Source organism: Peromyscus maniculatus, chromosome 3 (assembly GCF_049852395.1).
Source record: "Peromyscus maniculatus bairdii isolate BWxNUB_F1_BW_parent chromosome 3, HU_Pman_BW_mat_3.1, whole genome shotgun sequence".
NCBI lineage: Eukaryota > Metazoa > Chordata > Mammalia > Rodentia > Cricetidae > Peromyscus > Peromyscus maniculatus.
This window is the reverse complement of record NC_134854.1, coordinates 3,521,319-3,540,241: the sequence shown is the minus strand read 5'-3', so window position 1 is coordinate 3,540,241 and position 18,923 is coordinate 3,521,319. Positions and strand designations below refer to the sequence as shown.

The 18,923-nt window shown below is 39.0% G+C and overlaps 1 protein-coding gene and 1 pseudogene across 2 annotated transcripts in view; one reads left to right on the top strand and one right to left on the bottom strand.

Moving 5' to 3' along the window:
* Iqub (IQ motif and ubiquitin domain containing) overlaps positions 1-18,923 on the bottom strand; it is a 70,285-nt gene that overhangs the window by 29,287 nt on the left and 22,075 nt on the right. For both annotated transcript variants that reach the window (XM_006988396.4, XM_076566144.1), the window contains exon 7: positions 10,465-10,675. In XM_006988396.4, the coding sequence (XP_006988458.1) occupies positions 10,465-10,675 (211 nt within the window). The remainder of the gene's footprint in view (positions 1-10,464; positions 10,676-18,923) is intronic.
* Positions 12,928-14,276, top strand: LOC102916865 (RAD51-associated protein 1 pseudogene; annotated as a pseudogene).

Sequence of the window (18,923 nt, the reverse complement as noted above, 5' to 3'; positions counted from 1 at the left end):
TGGACAGATTTAAACACATAACAGTAAACAGGTGAACATCTAAATTAAATGGACCTTTTAAAATAGAAAAATACAGAGCAAATAGTTTTAAAAAAAAACACGTATTTGCACTTGATTGTCTCAATAAGCACATTAAATGTAAATTATTATCTAAACATTCCAATGAAAGGGCACAGGTCATTAGGCATTAGGTTTTTAAGGATAACATAAATTATATTTCCACCGGGCGGTGGTGGCGCACACCTTTAATGCCTGCACTCAGGAGGCAGAGGCAGGCAGATCTCTGTGAGTTTGAGGCCAGTCTGGTCTACAGAGTGAGATCCAGGACAGGCACCAAAACTACACAGAGAAACCCCGTCTTGAAATATATATATATATATATATATATATATATATATATATATATATATTCATATTCAGGTATATATATATATTCAGGTATATATATATATTCAGGTATATATTATATATTCAGGTATATATTATATATTCAGGTATATATTATATATTCAGGTATATATATATTTTCATATTCAGGTATATATATATACCTGAATATGAAAACCCAAAGAACAAAAAGTCACAGAATACTGAAGGGTGCATCACACGAGCAGTGATCTGAAGGAAGCGGGGGCTGGGCATTGAGATACACTTGCAATCTCAGCAGAGGCAGCAGGCTTGCAGGGTCTAGGCTCGCTTAGGTCACCAAGTGAGGCTTTATCTGAATAGAAGAAAACAGGAAACAGGAAGAAAGAGAGAGGGATAAGCAGGGAGGGAGGAAGAAAGGGAAGCAGAGAGGGAGGGAGACGGCGGGGAGACAAGGAGGAAGGGAAAAGAATAGATTGGTGATGGTCCAAGTTTATCATAGAATGATACAAGAAATAAGGAAACTCATAATGACAAAGGTTTCATTCCATCATTAGGGTATGTATTAGGACATAATTCTAAATATTCCTTCACCTAACAAGGGAGGTTCCAACTGAATCAAACAATACCTAATTGAATTGCAAAGAAAAACTGAAGATGATAGCTTGGGATCACAGTGCCTCTCTCTTAACACTTGATAAACACATAAGGGAAAAATTAGTAAATACACAGATTTTCATAATACTCTCAACCAAGTTGACATAACTGATATTTACCAACCATCACTTCAAGCTACAACAGAACACAAACATTTCTCAGGTACAGCAACAGAACATTTTCCAAAATGACCTGTTTTACTACTAAAACAAGCTGTGAGAAATTTAGAAGGACTCAAGTCATGTAGAAGTATATTCCATAACAAAATTAAAAAACAGTAACAAAGATCTATGAAAAAATCTTTAAACAACATACTTCAAAATAATCTGTCAAAGACAAATTATAAAGGTAATCAGAAAGTATTTTGAAAAGAAAGAAAATCAAACTCAACATATCATAAAGTTGGGGAACAGCTCATGCAGCAGTACCCGAATCCAGATCTCAGAACAATGATCTTTGCTTTTACCATGTGATGAGAAAAAGAGCAGTAAACTGAACTAACAGTAAGCAAAGCAGAGGAAACGATAATAAAAGAAGCAACAGACAATAATAAAAACAAAAGAACTATTCCGGGACCTGTCCCTGGTGCATGAGCCGGCTTTTTGGAGTTTAGTGCCTATGGTGAGACACTTTGCACAGCCTTGGTGCAGGGAGGAGGGGCTTGGACCTGCCTCAGCTGAGCGTGCCAGGCTCTGCTGACTCCCTATGAGAGACCTTGCCTTGGAGGAGATGGGAGGGGGGAGGATAGAGGGTGGGGGGAGGGAGGACAGGGGAATCTGTGGTGGAATGAATAGAAGACCTCTAAATAAAAAAAAATTATTTAAAAAAAGATAGAGAAATCAATAAAAGAGTAATGAGATTGTGAATCCATAGACCAATTGATCGGGAATAAAAGAATAAAGACAGAATTACCAGTATTAGGAGTTTGGAGGGATATTATAACAGATCCTACAGATAGCAAAAGGATAATATAGAATACTGTTAATATCTTTATGTTAACATGTTCATAATTATACATTGAATAAACAAGTCACATAAATAATACAAACTAACAAATATAAGTACAAGGAAAATTATATTATAAATAGATATATCTATCAAAGACATTACATTTAGAATCTCAAGCTTTCCCACAAAGAAAACTCAAGGTCTTGGTGACCTTATTGGTAAATTAGAAACATTTTAAGAACAAAATACTAATTCTATACAAAGTTGAAAAAAGAGTACAGCATTATCTAGACATCAAAACTAAACAATAGGATAAAAAGGAAAAAATAAAATCTACAGACCAAGATCTCTTAGGAATCTATACAAAAGTCCTAACCAAATTTTGGCAATATAAAAAAGGTAATACAATGGTTCTCAAACTGTGAGTCATGACCCCTTTGAGGGGTTGAATGATCCTTTCACAGGGGTTGCATATCAGATATACTGTATATCAGATATTTACATTACAATTCAAACAGTATCAAAATTACAACAAAAAAAATTATGTTGGGGGTTACCATAGAATGAGGCACTGTATTAAAGGGCTGCAGCATTAGGAAGGCTGAGAACCACTGAGGTAATACATCATAAATAAATGGAGTTTATCAAAGAATGCTGGATTGGCTTAACAAATGAAAAATAATTTATATAAATCTCTGTGTCATGGACTACAAAAAAGCTGTCTAATTCTTGAATACTGAAAAGGCAGGTGACAAAATGCAACATTCATCCCTCCACCTGAGAGAAAAACTTCTCAGATGTTTATTCATAATAAGGAATGTCTTCAGTCAAATAAAGGACATCACTAAACACCTAAGCTATGATTAAATAACACTCATTATATATAAAAAAAAAAAAAACTGGATGTCTTCTCCCTAACATTACACTGGTCCATTCGATGTGGATAAGAAGTGAGTTGTCACTAAAGTCAAACTCTTAGCAGACTCTTTTGTAAAAATTTACAAACTTGTTTTAAACATTACTTTAAAAAGCAAATGATTTAAAATAGTCAAACCTACTTTGAAAAAAAATAAACTGAACCAAACAAAACACTCAGAGGACTCATAGCCCCTTGTTTCAAGATTTGTGAAACTACAGTAGTCAAAAATGTGTGATACTGGTATAAACTTTAACAAATAATTCAATGGAACAGGATAAAGGTTCTAGATAGTTCTAGACAGAGCCACAAGTAGACAGTTAACTGATTTCTGATAAAGATGAAAAAGCAATTCAATGGAGAAAAAGCTATTCAGTAAAAATAATAATAATAATAGCTAAAAGCAAATAGGTTAAAACAAATTTATTTCCACACATACAACAGGTAAGCCAACTTTATAGGATTAGAAAATAAAATGTTCTTTTGTCATTCTTATTCATATCAAAAGTCCTAGCTAGTTCAACAGGAAAATTTTAAAGTCTTACTTCCTAAGGGAAATAACTGCCTTTATGTCACAGTGAGCACAGTTCCTAATTGTCTATATAAAATCTAAGAAAGAATCCAAAGTTAACAAGCGAGCTTAGTGAGGTCTGAGAATAGAAAATTGATGTATATAGGTCAATTGTGTTCCTATATACTAGAAACAAGCACCTGGGGTTTTATTTAAAATTTCCTTTTCCAGTGCTGGAAACTTAACCCAGGCAAGCACTCTACCACTAAACTGCATCCTTACTCCTGTTTAAATAATACCCAAAAAAATGGGTAGAAGGGGGAAAAATTAATAAAATATGTGAAAGATTTATATGTCAAAAAACAAAACACTGATCAAAGAATCAAAAAGATTGAAACAAATGGAAAGATATACATATGTCCATAGGCTCAATATTGTTAAGATACTGAAAGATATATAATGTCCGTAGGTTCAATATTGTTAAGATGTCAGTTATCCCAATTTATCTAGAGATTAAACACAATTCCATTTAAACTCCCAGCAAAGGTTTTTGTTGTTGATACTGTTGTTTTAAGACAGGGTTTCACTGTATATCCCTGGCTGTCCTGAAACTCACTCTGTAAACCAGACTGGCCTTGAACTCACAGAAACGTGCCTGCCTCTGCCTCCTCGGTGCTGGGATTAAAGGCGTGTGCCACCACAACCTGGTCCAAAGATTTTGTGTATGGGTGTTTTGCCTGCTTCTATGTCTGCAGCACCTGTGTGCCTGGAGCCCTGGGAGAGCTGAAGAAGGCAATATTTAGGCAGTTGTAAACTGCCACATGGGTGCTGGGAATCGAACCCAGGTCCTCTGAAAAAAAGGCCAATGCTCTTAACCACTGAGCCATCTCTCTAGCCTCTAGCAAAAGTTTTTTGAACAGAATAATGTTAATTGTAAAACCTGAATGTGGCCGGGCGTGGTGGCGCACGCCTTTAATCCCAGCACTCGGGAGGCAGAGGCAGGCGGATCTTTGTGAGTTCGAGGCCAGCCTGGGCTACCAAGTGAGCTCCAGGAAAGGCGCAAAGCTACACAGAGAAACCCTGTCTCGAAAAAACCAAAAAAAAAAAAAAAAACCTGAATGTAAAGACAGGAGCCAGAAAAGACAGAAGAACAATGGGAAGACTTGTATTACTCAGTTTCAAGACCAACTATAAAGACACAGAACCAACACATTGCAGCACTAGTGGAAGAGAGTGACAGAGACAGAGACAAAGAGAGAGAAGAGTAATCAGCCAAGAAACTGATACATGTACATGATACATGTACAGTCACGTGACTGATTATTGCTGTGGCCTACATGTGTGTGTGCCCCCAAATTCACATGTGACCTGTTATCCTCAAGGCAATGATCTTAGCTTGTGTTTCCTGGAAATGATGAGGTCCTGGCAGTGAAATTCTCACTAATTAGATGAAGCCCTTACAAAACAGGCCTAAGCAGGCATTGCACCCTTGAATGTGCATTGTTTATAAACTACACAACCTACAGTACCTTGTTATAGGAGCCTATAAAGAATAAGGAATTGAGAAAGATATGAGGACAATTCAGTGGAGATGAGGCTGTGTCTTCAGTGGAGACACAACAATTGAATACTTAAAAGGACAGGAAGGCAGAAGGACTGGCTGCAGCCGCCGCCATGACCAGCAGCATGTGAAGATGCCGGTGGGCCACCAGCCACGTGGCAAGGTATAGATTTATGGAAATGGACTAATTTAAGCTATAAGCACAGTTAACAGGAGGCCTGCCACGGCCATACAGTTTGTAAGCAATATAAGTCTCTGTGTTTGCTTGGTTGGGTCTGAGCGGCTGTGGGACTGGCGGGTGACAGAGATTTGTCCTGACTGTGGGCAAGGCAGGAAAACTCTAGCTACAAATGGCACCCAACATGGGGCAAGAGTTTCCACCTAAAACTTGAGAAAAAAGATTCTAAAATGGAACTAAAAACAGCTTCTTAATTGTCTTTCTCAAATGAGCAGCAGCTGCCAGTTTGAGTTACTGGCGGGTTCCTGGCGTGTGTGCGCTTGACCTGCAGTATGGCGGGAATGAGGCCTCTGCAAATGGAACATTAAGCTGCGTGGCGGATTTAGCCTTTGCTAGTACAAAACAAAAAAAGAGGTTTCTGGGCTACACGCTGCTTGGATAAAAGTGTAGACCCACTATTTCTGAGACTTGATGGCTCCCAGAGCTGGTGGATGTACCACCGCCAAGTTGGGAAATTGAAGGGGGCGGAGCCAGCAGACACAGAGCCGTTTCAGGCTTAGAAGGCTACAGTTTAAAGCAATAAGTTTGCAATAAGACAGATTCAGATGGAACAAGACTTTAAATGCTTTACAATGTGTGTAAAAATGTACATAGGCTTGGAAGAGAGAGGAAAAGGAACATAGACAGTTATATAAAGAAATAGAAAGTTTAAAAAAAATAAAGTCTTTAAAGAGAAAGTAAAAGTAATATAAAAAATAAGCCACATAAAGATGGCTATCACACAGAGAATCTGGATTATGTTCTCTTTGATATTTGTAGCTGAAGAAAAACATTTGATTGCAAAAGCTGTTGAGTTATGCCAAAATGTATATTTTAAAGGTACCTTGACTTCAAAATTTAGATGTAAGGATATGTTGCTTTGGAAAAGAGGCTCTGTTTTTGTCTCTACAGAAAGCCAGAGGCTATGGATTTGTTCCAGATTAAGATACATCAGATTTGACCAGCCAAGACCCCCTGAAAGGTCTCCGATGACACCATGGCCCAGATGATCCAACATCCAGAATCGTTTCAAGGCAACTGGCTCAGATGATACAGTCTCACGGACTACTCCATGAACCTAAAATTTTCTTTGTATCCCCATAAGATACTGCGCCCCCCTCCAGCAGGAAGTAGTAAGAGAAGCTATGCCCAAATTCCCAAATATACCAAGCTGGCTTTAAAGATATGTAAAAGTTAAAACCTTCCTTTTTTTAAAAAAAAAAAAAAAGAAAAGGGGAAGTGCTGTGGGATGTTCTGTATGTCCTGTGGGAGCCCTTCTTGGGTTCTTTGTGGCGTTACCCAGCAGGTCCGCATAGAGGATGATTAGGACCATGGGCCTGAGTGCAGGTGTCTGAGATGGTCTGCACTTGGCTGTGCTGGGGGATGGTCTGTATGTCAAGTTGTTCTGATTGATCAATAAATAAAACCTGATCGGCTGTGGCTAGGCAGGAAGGATAGGCGGGACTAACAGAGAGGAGAAATAAAAGGACAGGAAGGCAGAAGGACTGGCTGCAGCCGCCGCCATGACCAGCAGCATGTGAAGATGCCGGTGGGCCACCAGCCACGTGGCAAGGTATAGATTTATGGAAATGGACTAATTTAAGCTATAAGCACAGTTAACAGGAGGCCTGCCACGGCCATACAGTTTGTAAGCAATATAAGTCTCTGTGTTTGCTTGGTTGGGTCTGAGCGGCTGTGGGACTGGCGGGTGACAGAGATTTGTCCTGACTGTGGGCAAGGCAGGAAAACTCTAGCTACAGATACTTAAAACAAAAGCATTTAAAAATTAACTTCAACTTACATTTCATACCTCATATAATTTTCTTCAAATTGAATTATATATCTAAATGTAAAATATAAACCCACAAGATTCCAAAAGAAAATATAGGAAAAAAATCTATGTGAGCCTATGTTTGAAGAATTTTTAGATGTAACACTAAGTATATGACCTATATAAAAACAAATGGATAAATTGAACTTTATCAAAGGTAAAAACATTCACTACAGAAAACACCCAGAGTGAGAAGGTAAGTTCTTACTTTTCTTACTTAAGAGAGTAGAGGCCCCTCTTCTTCTGGCCTGACAGGTGATTCATGCTTGCTATCCCAGGGTACTTGAGCTGACCTCCCATTCTCCAAATCTTCTGGCCCTGAGAGAGATGTCTAAACTCCGGGGAGCTGCTTATAAGGGTACCAGCTGTTCACTTTGAGCATCTTACTGACAAAATCCCTTCATTTCCCCAGCTGGCTGGCCGAACAAACAATGGAGGAACTGGCCTTGTTTACTCATTCTCTCCGGTGTAGACTCGGTTTGATGGACAACTGTGTGTTTCTGCTCAAAATATCCTGGGAGTGGTATACACCTCAATGTTGTCTTCCAGATCTCTAGCACCCTGGGTTGTGGTCAGACACTGACCTACCAGGACAAGGTAGTCACAAAGGTGACTACCAGTCCTCTGCCTTCCTCAAACTAAAGGAACTTATTTCAAAGACCACCGGGAGGACTCCTTGAAATAACTCTCACAATCCTCTTGGAAACTACTCCAAAGTAATGGCTCACTTTAAAAAACAAAACAACAACAAAAAAACACTTTTACTAGCTGCTTCATAACTTTCCTTCTTTTTTTAATTTCTTTGATCTTACTGAGTGGTCCATGGGCCAAAGCAAGTTCTCAATTTAGTTCTTCTTATAAAGCCTTTATGAGGGGGACAAAATGTCTTACACTGACTCTGATATCCTGATATCTAATCTCTTGGGTTCTCAGTCAAATGAATTGGGGTTATGGGGCTGTACATCTCCAGAAAAAGCAAAATGAAGACAGGAGTGCCTGAGATTAGATTGGATGATGAAGTAATTAAAGCTTATATTTTCCTCAAGAGGTACACACTGGTTTTCTCTCTGAAAGGCTGGCTGTCAGGCCACTAAAGCTGAAAAACCGCACACCTGTCCAACAAGGATCTGCACTCCCAAATCTAACACCCTAGAGAAATGCACACTTCCGTTTTCCCTCAAAGGGACAGCCTGTGTACAAATCCACAGTAAAATGGATATAAAAACTGTGGTCCTTTTCTGCAGTGGCATAGTCTATAGAAATGAGACCAAACAAGCTGAAATATGTGTGATGACACAAACAGAATTCACAGTATAGTGTTGAAGTTTAAAAGGCAGGCATAAAAAATTAATTCTGAATAATTCTACTTACATAAAAATTGAAAACAAGAAAGACAAGCCCAATTACTCCTTAGAATTCGGGTACTCAAACCAACATTCTTCCCCTAATGGCGTTGAGGGAAATTCTGGTTAGTGAAAATCTACCCTACTATTATACTGTAATAAAAAGAGCGACACAACATTAAGTATCAGCTGGAGACAGTCTTGCCTGATGTATCTTGGATGGTAATGTTTATCTTCTGAAATAAGTGGCATTCTGTTTTTATTACTATGGAAAGAACGTCTTACAAAAACAATTTTTGGTTTATGAATTGTACTTCAAGTCACACAATTGTCACTCTGAGCCACAAGAGGGCAGTAACTACAAGGCTCACTTGGGAAGAAGGAATGAAAAAAATAGAATTAAATAGAAGAGTGGCATAAAACACTGATCTGTAAACAGGTGAGTCCCTCCCCTCAAAATAAAGGATTTTTAAATTATTCTAAATCTTTTAATTCATAATTTTAAGATGGAAAAACTGAAATACATTTCCTGTGTAAGAAATGTCTATTTGTTTTCATTTTTGCCATACAATTCCTGTACAGTCATATATAAAGCACATGTTCTACTTTGACATAGAAATACTGTTAAGATTAGTCACTTCAGGACAGGAACTCACACATATATTTCCATAAATGTTATATTTTGTGTTCTTCACTTGACTGAGCTTTCTGAATAAGATGTAACTGAAAGTGTGGAATCTGAGTTGAGGAAACTGAGGTTTACAAGAAGAGAGCAATTGTTACCTAATACTGTCAAGTAGAGAAGGCAAAATTTGTTGTTTTCTGATGCTTTTCACAATTGCCCATCATCACGATGAAATTAACAGGGACATTATTGGCTACTTCATATATGACTTGAAATATTATTCTCATAGATTCCTGCTATAACAGAATATTAGTTTTACGATTATAGGATTTTTTCAGGAAACATGGCTAACAATGCTCTCTATTGAACCACCAATTTAAGAATTGATCTTTATACCACACGGAGTAACCACAAAAACAGATAACAATGCTTAATGTTATAAACAATTGGAGAAGTCAAAGACTCATTCTCTTGGCTTAAAGAACGCTGTTCAACACAATGAAATTGGGGTTTCTTTAAATTTTAGAAAATCTGTATTCTCACAAGAACCCAATCTCTGAACTCTCAGATATGCAGTATAAGAAAAGACTCCTGTCTTCGGACAATTATAGTCATCTGTTTCTGACTTTCTTCCTTCCCTCCTTCATTAATTCATTTTAGTGGTTATTGTTAGGCATATAAGCTAAGCACAGAAAAATAGGCATTGCCCAATTATAAATAAATCATTCCTTCATGGAGTTTGCACTCTACTGGTAAAAATAAATGCTAAACCCAAGGTGCCGATGACAGTGGAAAGTATGGGGTGCAGTGAGGACCATCATATGACAATAGCAGTGTGATACAGCTGATTTTCTCTAATCTGAATTTCCATGAATATCAATAGGTGAAGAACATTGGTTTGAGTACCCATATTCTGAGGAGGGCTTGGAGTAATCAGACTTGTCTGTTTGGGTTTGTCTTCCTTGTTTGCAATTTTTATGTACATCATTACTTGAAAAGGCCATGAACTCTTTTCTCAGGGCAGTAGATACAACAGTCCCCTCCTTGAAGGCCCTTCTTTATTTCCTATCTTCCATAATGCTGTCTGTCACAGAAGCCTTTGAGTAGGCGATGCTGACCCTAACACTGGAAGTAACGGAATCTTTGCCTTTACCTATAAGTAACACACATCCTATAGAGGATATAAGGTAAAATTGTTGTTGTTGTTGTTGTTCTTGGGGGCTAAAGGGGAATTGTTAAAGAGCATAATCAGACAGGATGTGGGATTTAAGAATTTAACAGCTCAACTCTGAATTCACAAGCTGCTCAAAGCATCCCACAACCCAATGAGGCAGCATTTTCAGTTCTGTGGCTGACGTACTGGTACAACAATATACTAAAATGTGTGTGTGTTTCCTAACCTAAATTCCTAAGGCAGTCCCTACATCAACGGTGTCTCTCTTTCTCCTCATCAAGCCTGTCTGTCCTGCAAAGCTCTTGCAGCACTTACGTTCTAGAGCATTGTAAAGGAGCTCAAAGTCCTCGCTTGTCTTAGGGTTGTGCCTTCGGTAGTAGTCCATCTGCATCCACTCTTCCTTTTCTCTGATCTTCTTGAGCTCTTGCTCTTCTTCCCAATCCAGCCTCTTTCTCTTTTGTTCTCTTAAACTGTCTACATACCGCTTAGCATGCCATTGCCTGTAGCGAGTCTGTATCACTATCACCTGGGTTCAAATCAACAGGAAACCAAGTGTCACTGACTGGTTCATCAGAACATGAAGAGAGACAACAACGATTGTTTCCATTCAAATTCTACAACAAAACAATACTAGCCATCTGGTTTTAATTCTTTCTGAGACATTACTATGCACAACAATGTAAAAACTATAAATAATGTGCCATTATTTATGATGATATTTTATTTGTGCTGAAATGTGATTTTATTTGTATGTTAATAAATAAAGCTCTGACCTGGGGGTCAGAGCTAATAGCAAGCCATAGCAGAAGTCTGACTGTGGTAGCACACGCCCTTAAGCCCGATCACATGACAGGCAGATCTCTGTCCAAGGACACCACCAGCATGGAGACACCCACCTTTAATCTCAATACCAACCATAGAGACCTGGAAGTCTGTATAGACAGGCAGTGACAACGAGGTCATGTGGTTGAGTTTGCAGCCAATGAGAAGGCAGAACAGAAAGTCAATAAAATGACAGATACACAGGAAGTAGGCCTCTTTCTCAGGGGAAGGACGGCAGCGGCAGCGAGGGGTAAGAAGGCGGTTTTAGTCTCAGCTCTTAGCTATTGCTCTGACCTCTTGGACTTTTAATTCTACATTGGGCTCTGTGTTTCTTATTTAATAAGACCCTTGCATCTACAATTATTTATATATGTGCCACTTTGGCTTTGAAATCTAGGAATACATTCCTATAAGAGGCCATTTTATGTGCTTACTTCCTCCTCAATATGTACACCCCAAACCTTCCTCATGCCAATGCCATCCCAGCTTGTCCCTGGCCCTTCTTCTGCTTGGCCCCCAACCCCAATCCCAGGGGACTTCTACCACTGAGGCACAGAACACACCTGTCAGAATGGGTGAATGACCCACCTACCAGTGGAACTACACCTCCACCTGGATTCTACCTCCTGTGACCATTTCCCAAGCCCAGGCATTCCCAGATCATCCCCAGCCTCAGGCTGGGCCCTCCCCACTACCCTAGAAGACTTTCCACAAGCAGACCCTGGCCACACAAACCAGAATGGCTGTGTGACCTGCCTAGCAGCATAACTGTCCCCCTCCCTGGATTCTGTTCACTGAGACCCTTCCCCAGGCCAATGCCATCCCAGCTCATCACTGGTTCTGTGATTGATGCTGCCTCCAACCTCGGTGGACTTCTGTCACTGAGGCGCAGACCAGCCACAACTGCCCTCACACTTGTGGTTGACAAGCGACCCTTCCCTGGAACTCCAGCAGATTCCATATGCACAGATGCAGTCCACACCTAATAGAAGAACAGATGCCACAAGCCCACATACAGTCCACACCATTCAAAAGAACAGCCCCAGAAACTCTACTGGGGGCCAGGCTGGTCCTAAGTACCACAGAAGATGACTCAGGCTTTACTGGAGGCCAGGCTGCATCTAGAGACCCAAGAAGACTTTGGCTTTACTAGAGGCCAAACCGGATCAAGGGACCCAAGGCACCCAAAACCCCAGCAGAGACATCCTACTGGACCTGAAGACTTATCATTCACCATAACACTTGGCCACTTAGTCCAGAAGACCAGAGAGGAAACAGAAACCAAGGAACAAAACACCCACCCAACAAAGACAAACACAGGAATCAGCACCTAGACAGCACCCCAAATCCAGATGCCTAAACACCAGTTTAAGAACACAATCAGTAACAGAAAAGGCAATGTGTCACTACCAGAACCCAGGTATCCTATGACAGGAAGACCTGAACATTCCAATGCAGCTAAAGCACAAGAAAACAGCCTTAAATAGAACTTTATGAAAATGATAGTGGTCCTTAAAGAGGAAATGAAAAAATACTTTAAAGAAATGGAGGAAAAGACAATCAAAAATTTGGAGGAAATCAATAAATCTCTTAAAGAATGTTAAGAAAAAAAATAGTTGACAGAAACAAATAAAACTGTTCAAGGCCTGAAAATGGAAATAGAATCAAGTAAACACACACACACACACACACACACACACACACACACACACACACACACACGGAATTCTGGAAATGGAAAACCTGGGTAAGCAAACAGGAACTACAGATGCAAGCATCACCAACAGAATACAAGATATGGAAGAGAGAATCTCAGGCATTGAAGACAGGATAGAAGAAATAGATTCATCCATCTAAGAAAACGTTAAATCAAGGGTGTAGAGTGTGATGTCTAGTTTGGGGCAGGAATTGAAACCTCCACGCCAGCTCTCCAGCTCTAAACTGAGGAAGGGCGCCATGGTGCGCCCTACCAGACATAAAAAACCAGTCAGTTACTCACAGTTGAGGACTCTGGTGTTGACTCTGGTGGTGATTTTATTTCTGCGACCATGCCTAGAAACAGAAAGCCCAAAACCATCTCCAAGGAGTTAAAGCAGGACAAACCAAAACCTAACTTGAAGAATCTCCAAAAAGAAGAGATCCTACCAGAGAAAGCCCCCAAAAAAGGATGCCTTTTGGATGACAGGTTTTCCAGTTGCCCTGGCTTTATCTCTGAAGGAACTTTCAACGGTCACCAACCAAGTGCAGAAGCCTCAAGAGAAAAGCCCTGACGAACACAGCGATAGGAAAACAGAGATAACGGAGAAGTCTCCTCCTGCCTCTACCTGCAGGGGAACCATTGATAATTCCGATTTGGACAAGGTCATGGAGGAGGGGGACCCCGGCAGTGTTGAAGGGGGAACAAAACAACATCTGAAGCCGAGGCTCAGCGGAGGAGGGCGCTCTCTCGGAAGGCAGCGACCGCAGCAGTGCTGATGACACCGAACTGGACAGTGCAACTGGTGAGGATTCAGGAAACGATTCTAATTGTGATGGGAGCCAAGGAAGTGATGAAGACTTTGCAGTGAGAAAAGTTAAAGAAACGAAGAAGAAGGCAGGGCATTTCCACCTGCAACGGAAAAAGAAAAGAAATCGAAACACAAATATGAGGCGTCAGATGAGGCTCCAGCTGCCATCAAGTCAGGATTTCCATCCTTACCCGAGGCAGTTGTCTTCCTTCTGAGGCCACTAGGAATCCAGCAAAAATGTGCAGCCCTTCAGCTGAAGGTAAGAGACCCAAGTGGGTCCCACCAGCCGCCTCCAGAAGCAGAAGCTCCAGCAGCAGCTCACTGGCAGGAGCACCCACCAAGTCCCCAAGTCATTGCCTCCGCCTGGGCCTCTCCCGACTAGCACCAGTTAAGCGTTTGCACCCAAATGCTCCAAGTAGCCAAGTACAGTAGCAGGAAAGGACCAGTGGAACCCTCGGTTCTCCAAGCTGGTTGTTGTGTTCAACTTACACGTGGAGGAACCCTTTAATGGGTCACATGAAGGATCTCTGCCTGTTTTGTGATTCTGGTCTCATCAAAGCTTTTCTGTCCTTCAGCAGAGGGATCTTGGGGGCTCTCCTCGTATCACTCCTGAAGAATGTGTTGTGTCTTCTTATAGTTCATAAGTCACTGTCACTTGGGGCTCTGGCACATCTGTAGTCACATGATATGTCTCCCAGCTCTGTCTGGTGTACAGCACCCTAACTGAACTCTTCAGAGTGTCTGACAAAGGGCCATCTGGGTTACTTCAGGAGGTGTTTCTAAAATCTTTCCCACTACTATGTTTCTTTAGGTTACTAGCTTGCTATTTGTCCAGGTCATCCTGCTTTTGTACATATTAAAATGATTTGTACATATTAAAAATGATTTTGTAAATATTAAAATGATTACTGCAGCATGTGTTCACTACATGAGAACAGATAGTTACTGTACAGCAGATAGAATTTAATAATACTTTATGAATTTTTCATTGTCAAAACTTTAATAAAGTGAAAATGGTTAAAAGTGTGTTCTTTGGTACCATGTATCCACCAGTCTGTCTACATTTGGGTAAATGAGTCTTCTGTTGTCAATATAAGCAAGGGAAGGAGTGTCTTCAACACTTTAGATTAAGCCAGAGCTTGGAAGACTGGCTGTCAACTTGTCACCCCTGTATTAGTGTCACCCCTGTATTATCACCAATGCAGCTTTTCAGGAAGCTTAGATTCATTGTTAATAAAAGTAATTATTTTTATGGTGAGAATATCAACTTGTTCCTGATTACATTTTAATAAAAAAATTAATGTCTACCATAAAAAAGAAAATGTTAAATCAAAAAAATTCCTAATGCAAAACATCCAGGAAATCTGGGATACTATGAAAAGACTAAACATGAGAAAAATAGGAATAGAAAAAGGAGAAGAATCCCAGCTCAAAAGCCCAAAAAATACATTCAACAAAATCATAAAAGAAATTTTCCCAACCTGAAGAAGAACATACCTACAAAGGTACAAGAAACTTATAAAACACCAAATAGACTGGACCAGAAAAAAGCCCCCTCTCTACATAACAATCAAAATACTAAACATAACAAACAAAGAAAGAATATTAAAATCTGCAAAGGAAAAAGGCCAAGTAACATATAAAGGCAGACCTATCAAAATTACACCTGACTTCTCAATGGAGACTCTAAAAGACACACGGTCCTGGACAGACCTCTTGCAGACTCTAAGATACCATGGATGCCAGCCCAGACTACTATACCCAGTGAAACCTTCAATCACCATAGATGTGGAAAACAAGGTATTTCATGACAAAGTCAAATTTAATCAATACCTGTCCACAAACTCAGCTCTACAGAAGATACTAGAGGGAAAACTCCATCTCAAAGAAGTTAGCTGCATCCACAAATACACAGGCAATAGATAATCCCACACAAGAGGGAAATACACACACACACACACACACACACACACACACACACACACACACACAAAACAACAACAACAAAGATAACAGGAATTAGCAATCACCAGTCATTAATATCTCTCAATATCAATTAATTCAACTAGCCAATAAAAAGACACAGGCTAACAGAATGGAAATGAAAACAGGATCCATCCTTCTACTGCATACAAGAAACACACCTCAACATCAAAGACAGACATTACCTCTGGGTAAAGGGTTGGAAAAAAATTTTCCAATCAAACATACCTAAGAAGCAAGAGCTGCTGTAGCTATCTTAATATCTAACAAAATAGACTTCAAGCCAAAATTAAAAGAGATAAAGGACATTTCATATTCATCAAAGGAAAAATCCGCCAAGATGATGTCTCAGTTCTAAACATCTAGGCTCCTAATACAAGGGCACCCACATTTGTAAAGGAAATATTACTAAAGCTTAAATAACACATCAAACCCCATACACTAACAGTGGGAGACTTCAACACCCCACTCTCACCAATGGTCAGGTCTGCCAGACAGAAACTTAACAGAAAAATAAGGGAACTAACAGATGTTATGACTCAAATGGACCTAACAGGCATCTCTAGAACATTTCACCCAAACACAAAAGAATATACCTTCTTCTCAGCATCTCATGGAACCTTCTCTAAAACTGACCACATACTCAGTCACAAAGTAAATCTTAACAGATACAAAAAAAAAAGTGAAACAATCCCGTGTGTTATCAGATCACCAAGGATTAAAGTTGGAGTTCAACAACAATACAAACTACAGAAAGCCTACAAACTCATGGAAACTGAACAACTCTCAACTGAATTACCACTGATTCAAGGAAGAAATAAAGAAATTAAAGACTTCCTAGAATTTAATGAAAATGAATGCACAATATACCCAAACTTATGGGATGTAATGAAAGCAGTGCTAAGAGGAAAGTTCACAGCACTAAGTGTCTTCATAAAGAATTTGGAGACGTTTCATTAGTGACTTAACAGAACACTGAAAAGTTCTAAAACAAAAAGGAGCAAGCACACCCAAGAGGAGCAGACAGCAGAAAATAATCAAACTGCAGGTTAAATGAATAAAATACAAGCAAGGATAACAATACAAAGAACTGGTTCTTTGAGAAAAATCAACATGATAGACAAACCCTAATCCAAACTAACTGAAAGACACAGAGAGAATATCCAAATTAACAAAATCAGAAACTGAAAAGGGAGACATAACAACAGACACTAAGGAAATCCAGACAGTGATTATTAGGTCATACTTCAAAAACCTGTACTCAACAAAATTGGAAAATCTAAAAGGAATAAACAAATTACTTGATAGTTACCACATACCAAAGTTAAACTAAGATCAGATAAACAATTAAAACAGACCTATAATCCCTAAGGAAACAGAAGCAGTCATTAAAAGTCTCCCAACCAAAAATGGCCCAGGGCCAGATGGTTTCAGCTTAAAATTCTACTGGACTTTCAAAGAAGAGCTAATACCTCAAATTATTCCTCAAAATTAGTCCAAATTACTCGTCAAATTATTCCACAAAATAGAAACAGAAGGAACATTGCCAAATTCATTTTATGAGGCCACAGTTACCCTGATACCCAAACTACACAAAGATGCAACAAAGAAAGAGAATTACAGAACAATCTCCCTCATGAACATTGACGCAAAAATCTTCAATAAAATACTGGCAAATCACTCCAAGAACATATCAAAAAGATCATCCACCATGATTGAGTTGGCTTCATCCCAGAGATGCAGGGATGGTTCAACATATGAAAATTTGTCAACGTAGTCTACCATATAAACAAACTGAAAGAAAAAGAAAGCACATGATCATCTCATTAGATGCTGAAAAAGCCTTTGACAAAATCCAACATTTCTTCATGATAAAGGTCTTGGAGAGATCAGGGTTCCAAAGAACATACTTAAATATAATAAAAGCAATATACAGTAAGCCAACAGCCAACATCTAATTAAACAGGGAGACACTCAATCAATTCCACTAACATCAGGAACAAGACAAGGCTTTCCACTCTCTCCATATCTATTCAATATAGTACTCAAAGTTGTAGCTAGAGCAATAAGACAATAAAAGGAGATCAAAGAGATACGAATTGAAAAAGAAGTAAAGTATCACTTTTTATAAATGACTTGATAGTATACAAAAGCAACCCCAAAAACTCTATCAAAAAACTCATATAGCTGATAAACACCTTTACTGAAGTTGCTGGATACAAGATTAATTCAAAAAAAAAAAAAGCAGTAGCTCTCTTATATACAAATCATAAAAGGGCTGAGAAAGAAATCAGAGAAACAACACCCTTCACAATAGCCACAAACAATATAAAATATCTTGGGGTAACTTTAACCAAGCAAGTGAAAGACCTGTAAGACAAAAACTTCAAGTCATTGAAGAAAGAAATTGAGGAAGATATCAGAAGACAGAAAGGTCTCCCATACACATGAATTGGTATGACTAACAGTAAAAATGGCCATCATACCAAAAGTAATCTATAGATTCAATGCAATCCCTATCAACATTCCAACACAATTCTTTATAGATATTAAAAAAACAATACTCAACTTCATATGAAAAAACAAAAATCCAGGATAGCTAAAATAATCCTGTACAATAAAAGAACTGCCAGAGGTATCACCATCCCTGATTTCAAGATCTACTACAAAACAGCATCTAATAAAAACAGCGTAATATTGGCATAAAAACAGACATTGATCAACAAAATCAAATCAAAGATCCAAGCATAAGTCCATACTCCTGTGGACACTTGATTTTTGACAAAAAGAAAAAAAAACAAAAACAAAACTATACAATGGGGGGGAAGCATCTTCAACAAACGGTGCTGGCGTAATTGGATCTAGGCATGTAGAAGAATGCAAATAGATCCATATCTATCTCCCTGCAAAAAACTCAAGTCCAAGTGGATCAAAGACCTCAACATAAATCCAGTTACATTGAACCTGGTAGAAGAGAAATCAAGTGATAACCTTGAATATATTGGCATAGGAGACAACTTTCACCAATAGCATAGACACTAAGATTGAAAACTAATAAATGGGACCTCATGAAAATGAAATGCTTCTGTAAAGCCAAACACACCATTAATAGGACAAAACAGCAGCCTACAGAATAGGAACATGTCTTTACCAACCCAAAATATATAAAGAACTCAAGAAACTATACATCAAAAAAAAAAAACCTCAAATAATCCAAATTAAAAATTGAGTACTGACCTAAGCAGAATTCTCAACAGAAGAATGTCAAATGGCAGACAAACAGTTAAAGAAATGTTCATTATCCTTAGCTATCAAGGAAATGCAAATCAGAAGGACCCTGAGATTCCATATTACACTTGTCAGAATAATTTCAAAAACACAAGTGACAGTTCATGCTGGAGACAATGTGGAGCAAGGGGACCACTTCTCCATTATTAGTGAGAGTACAAACTTGTACAGCCA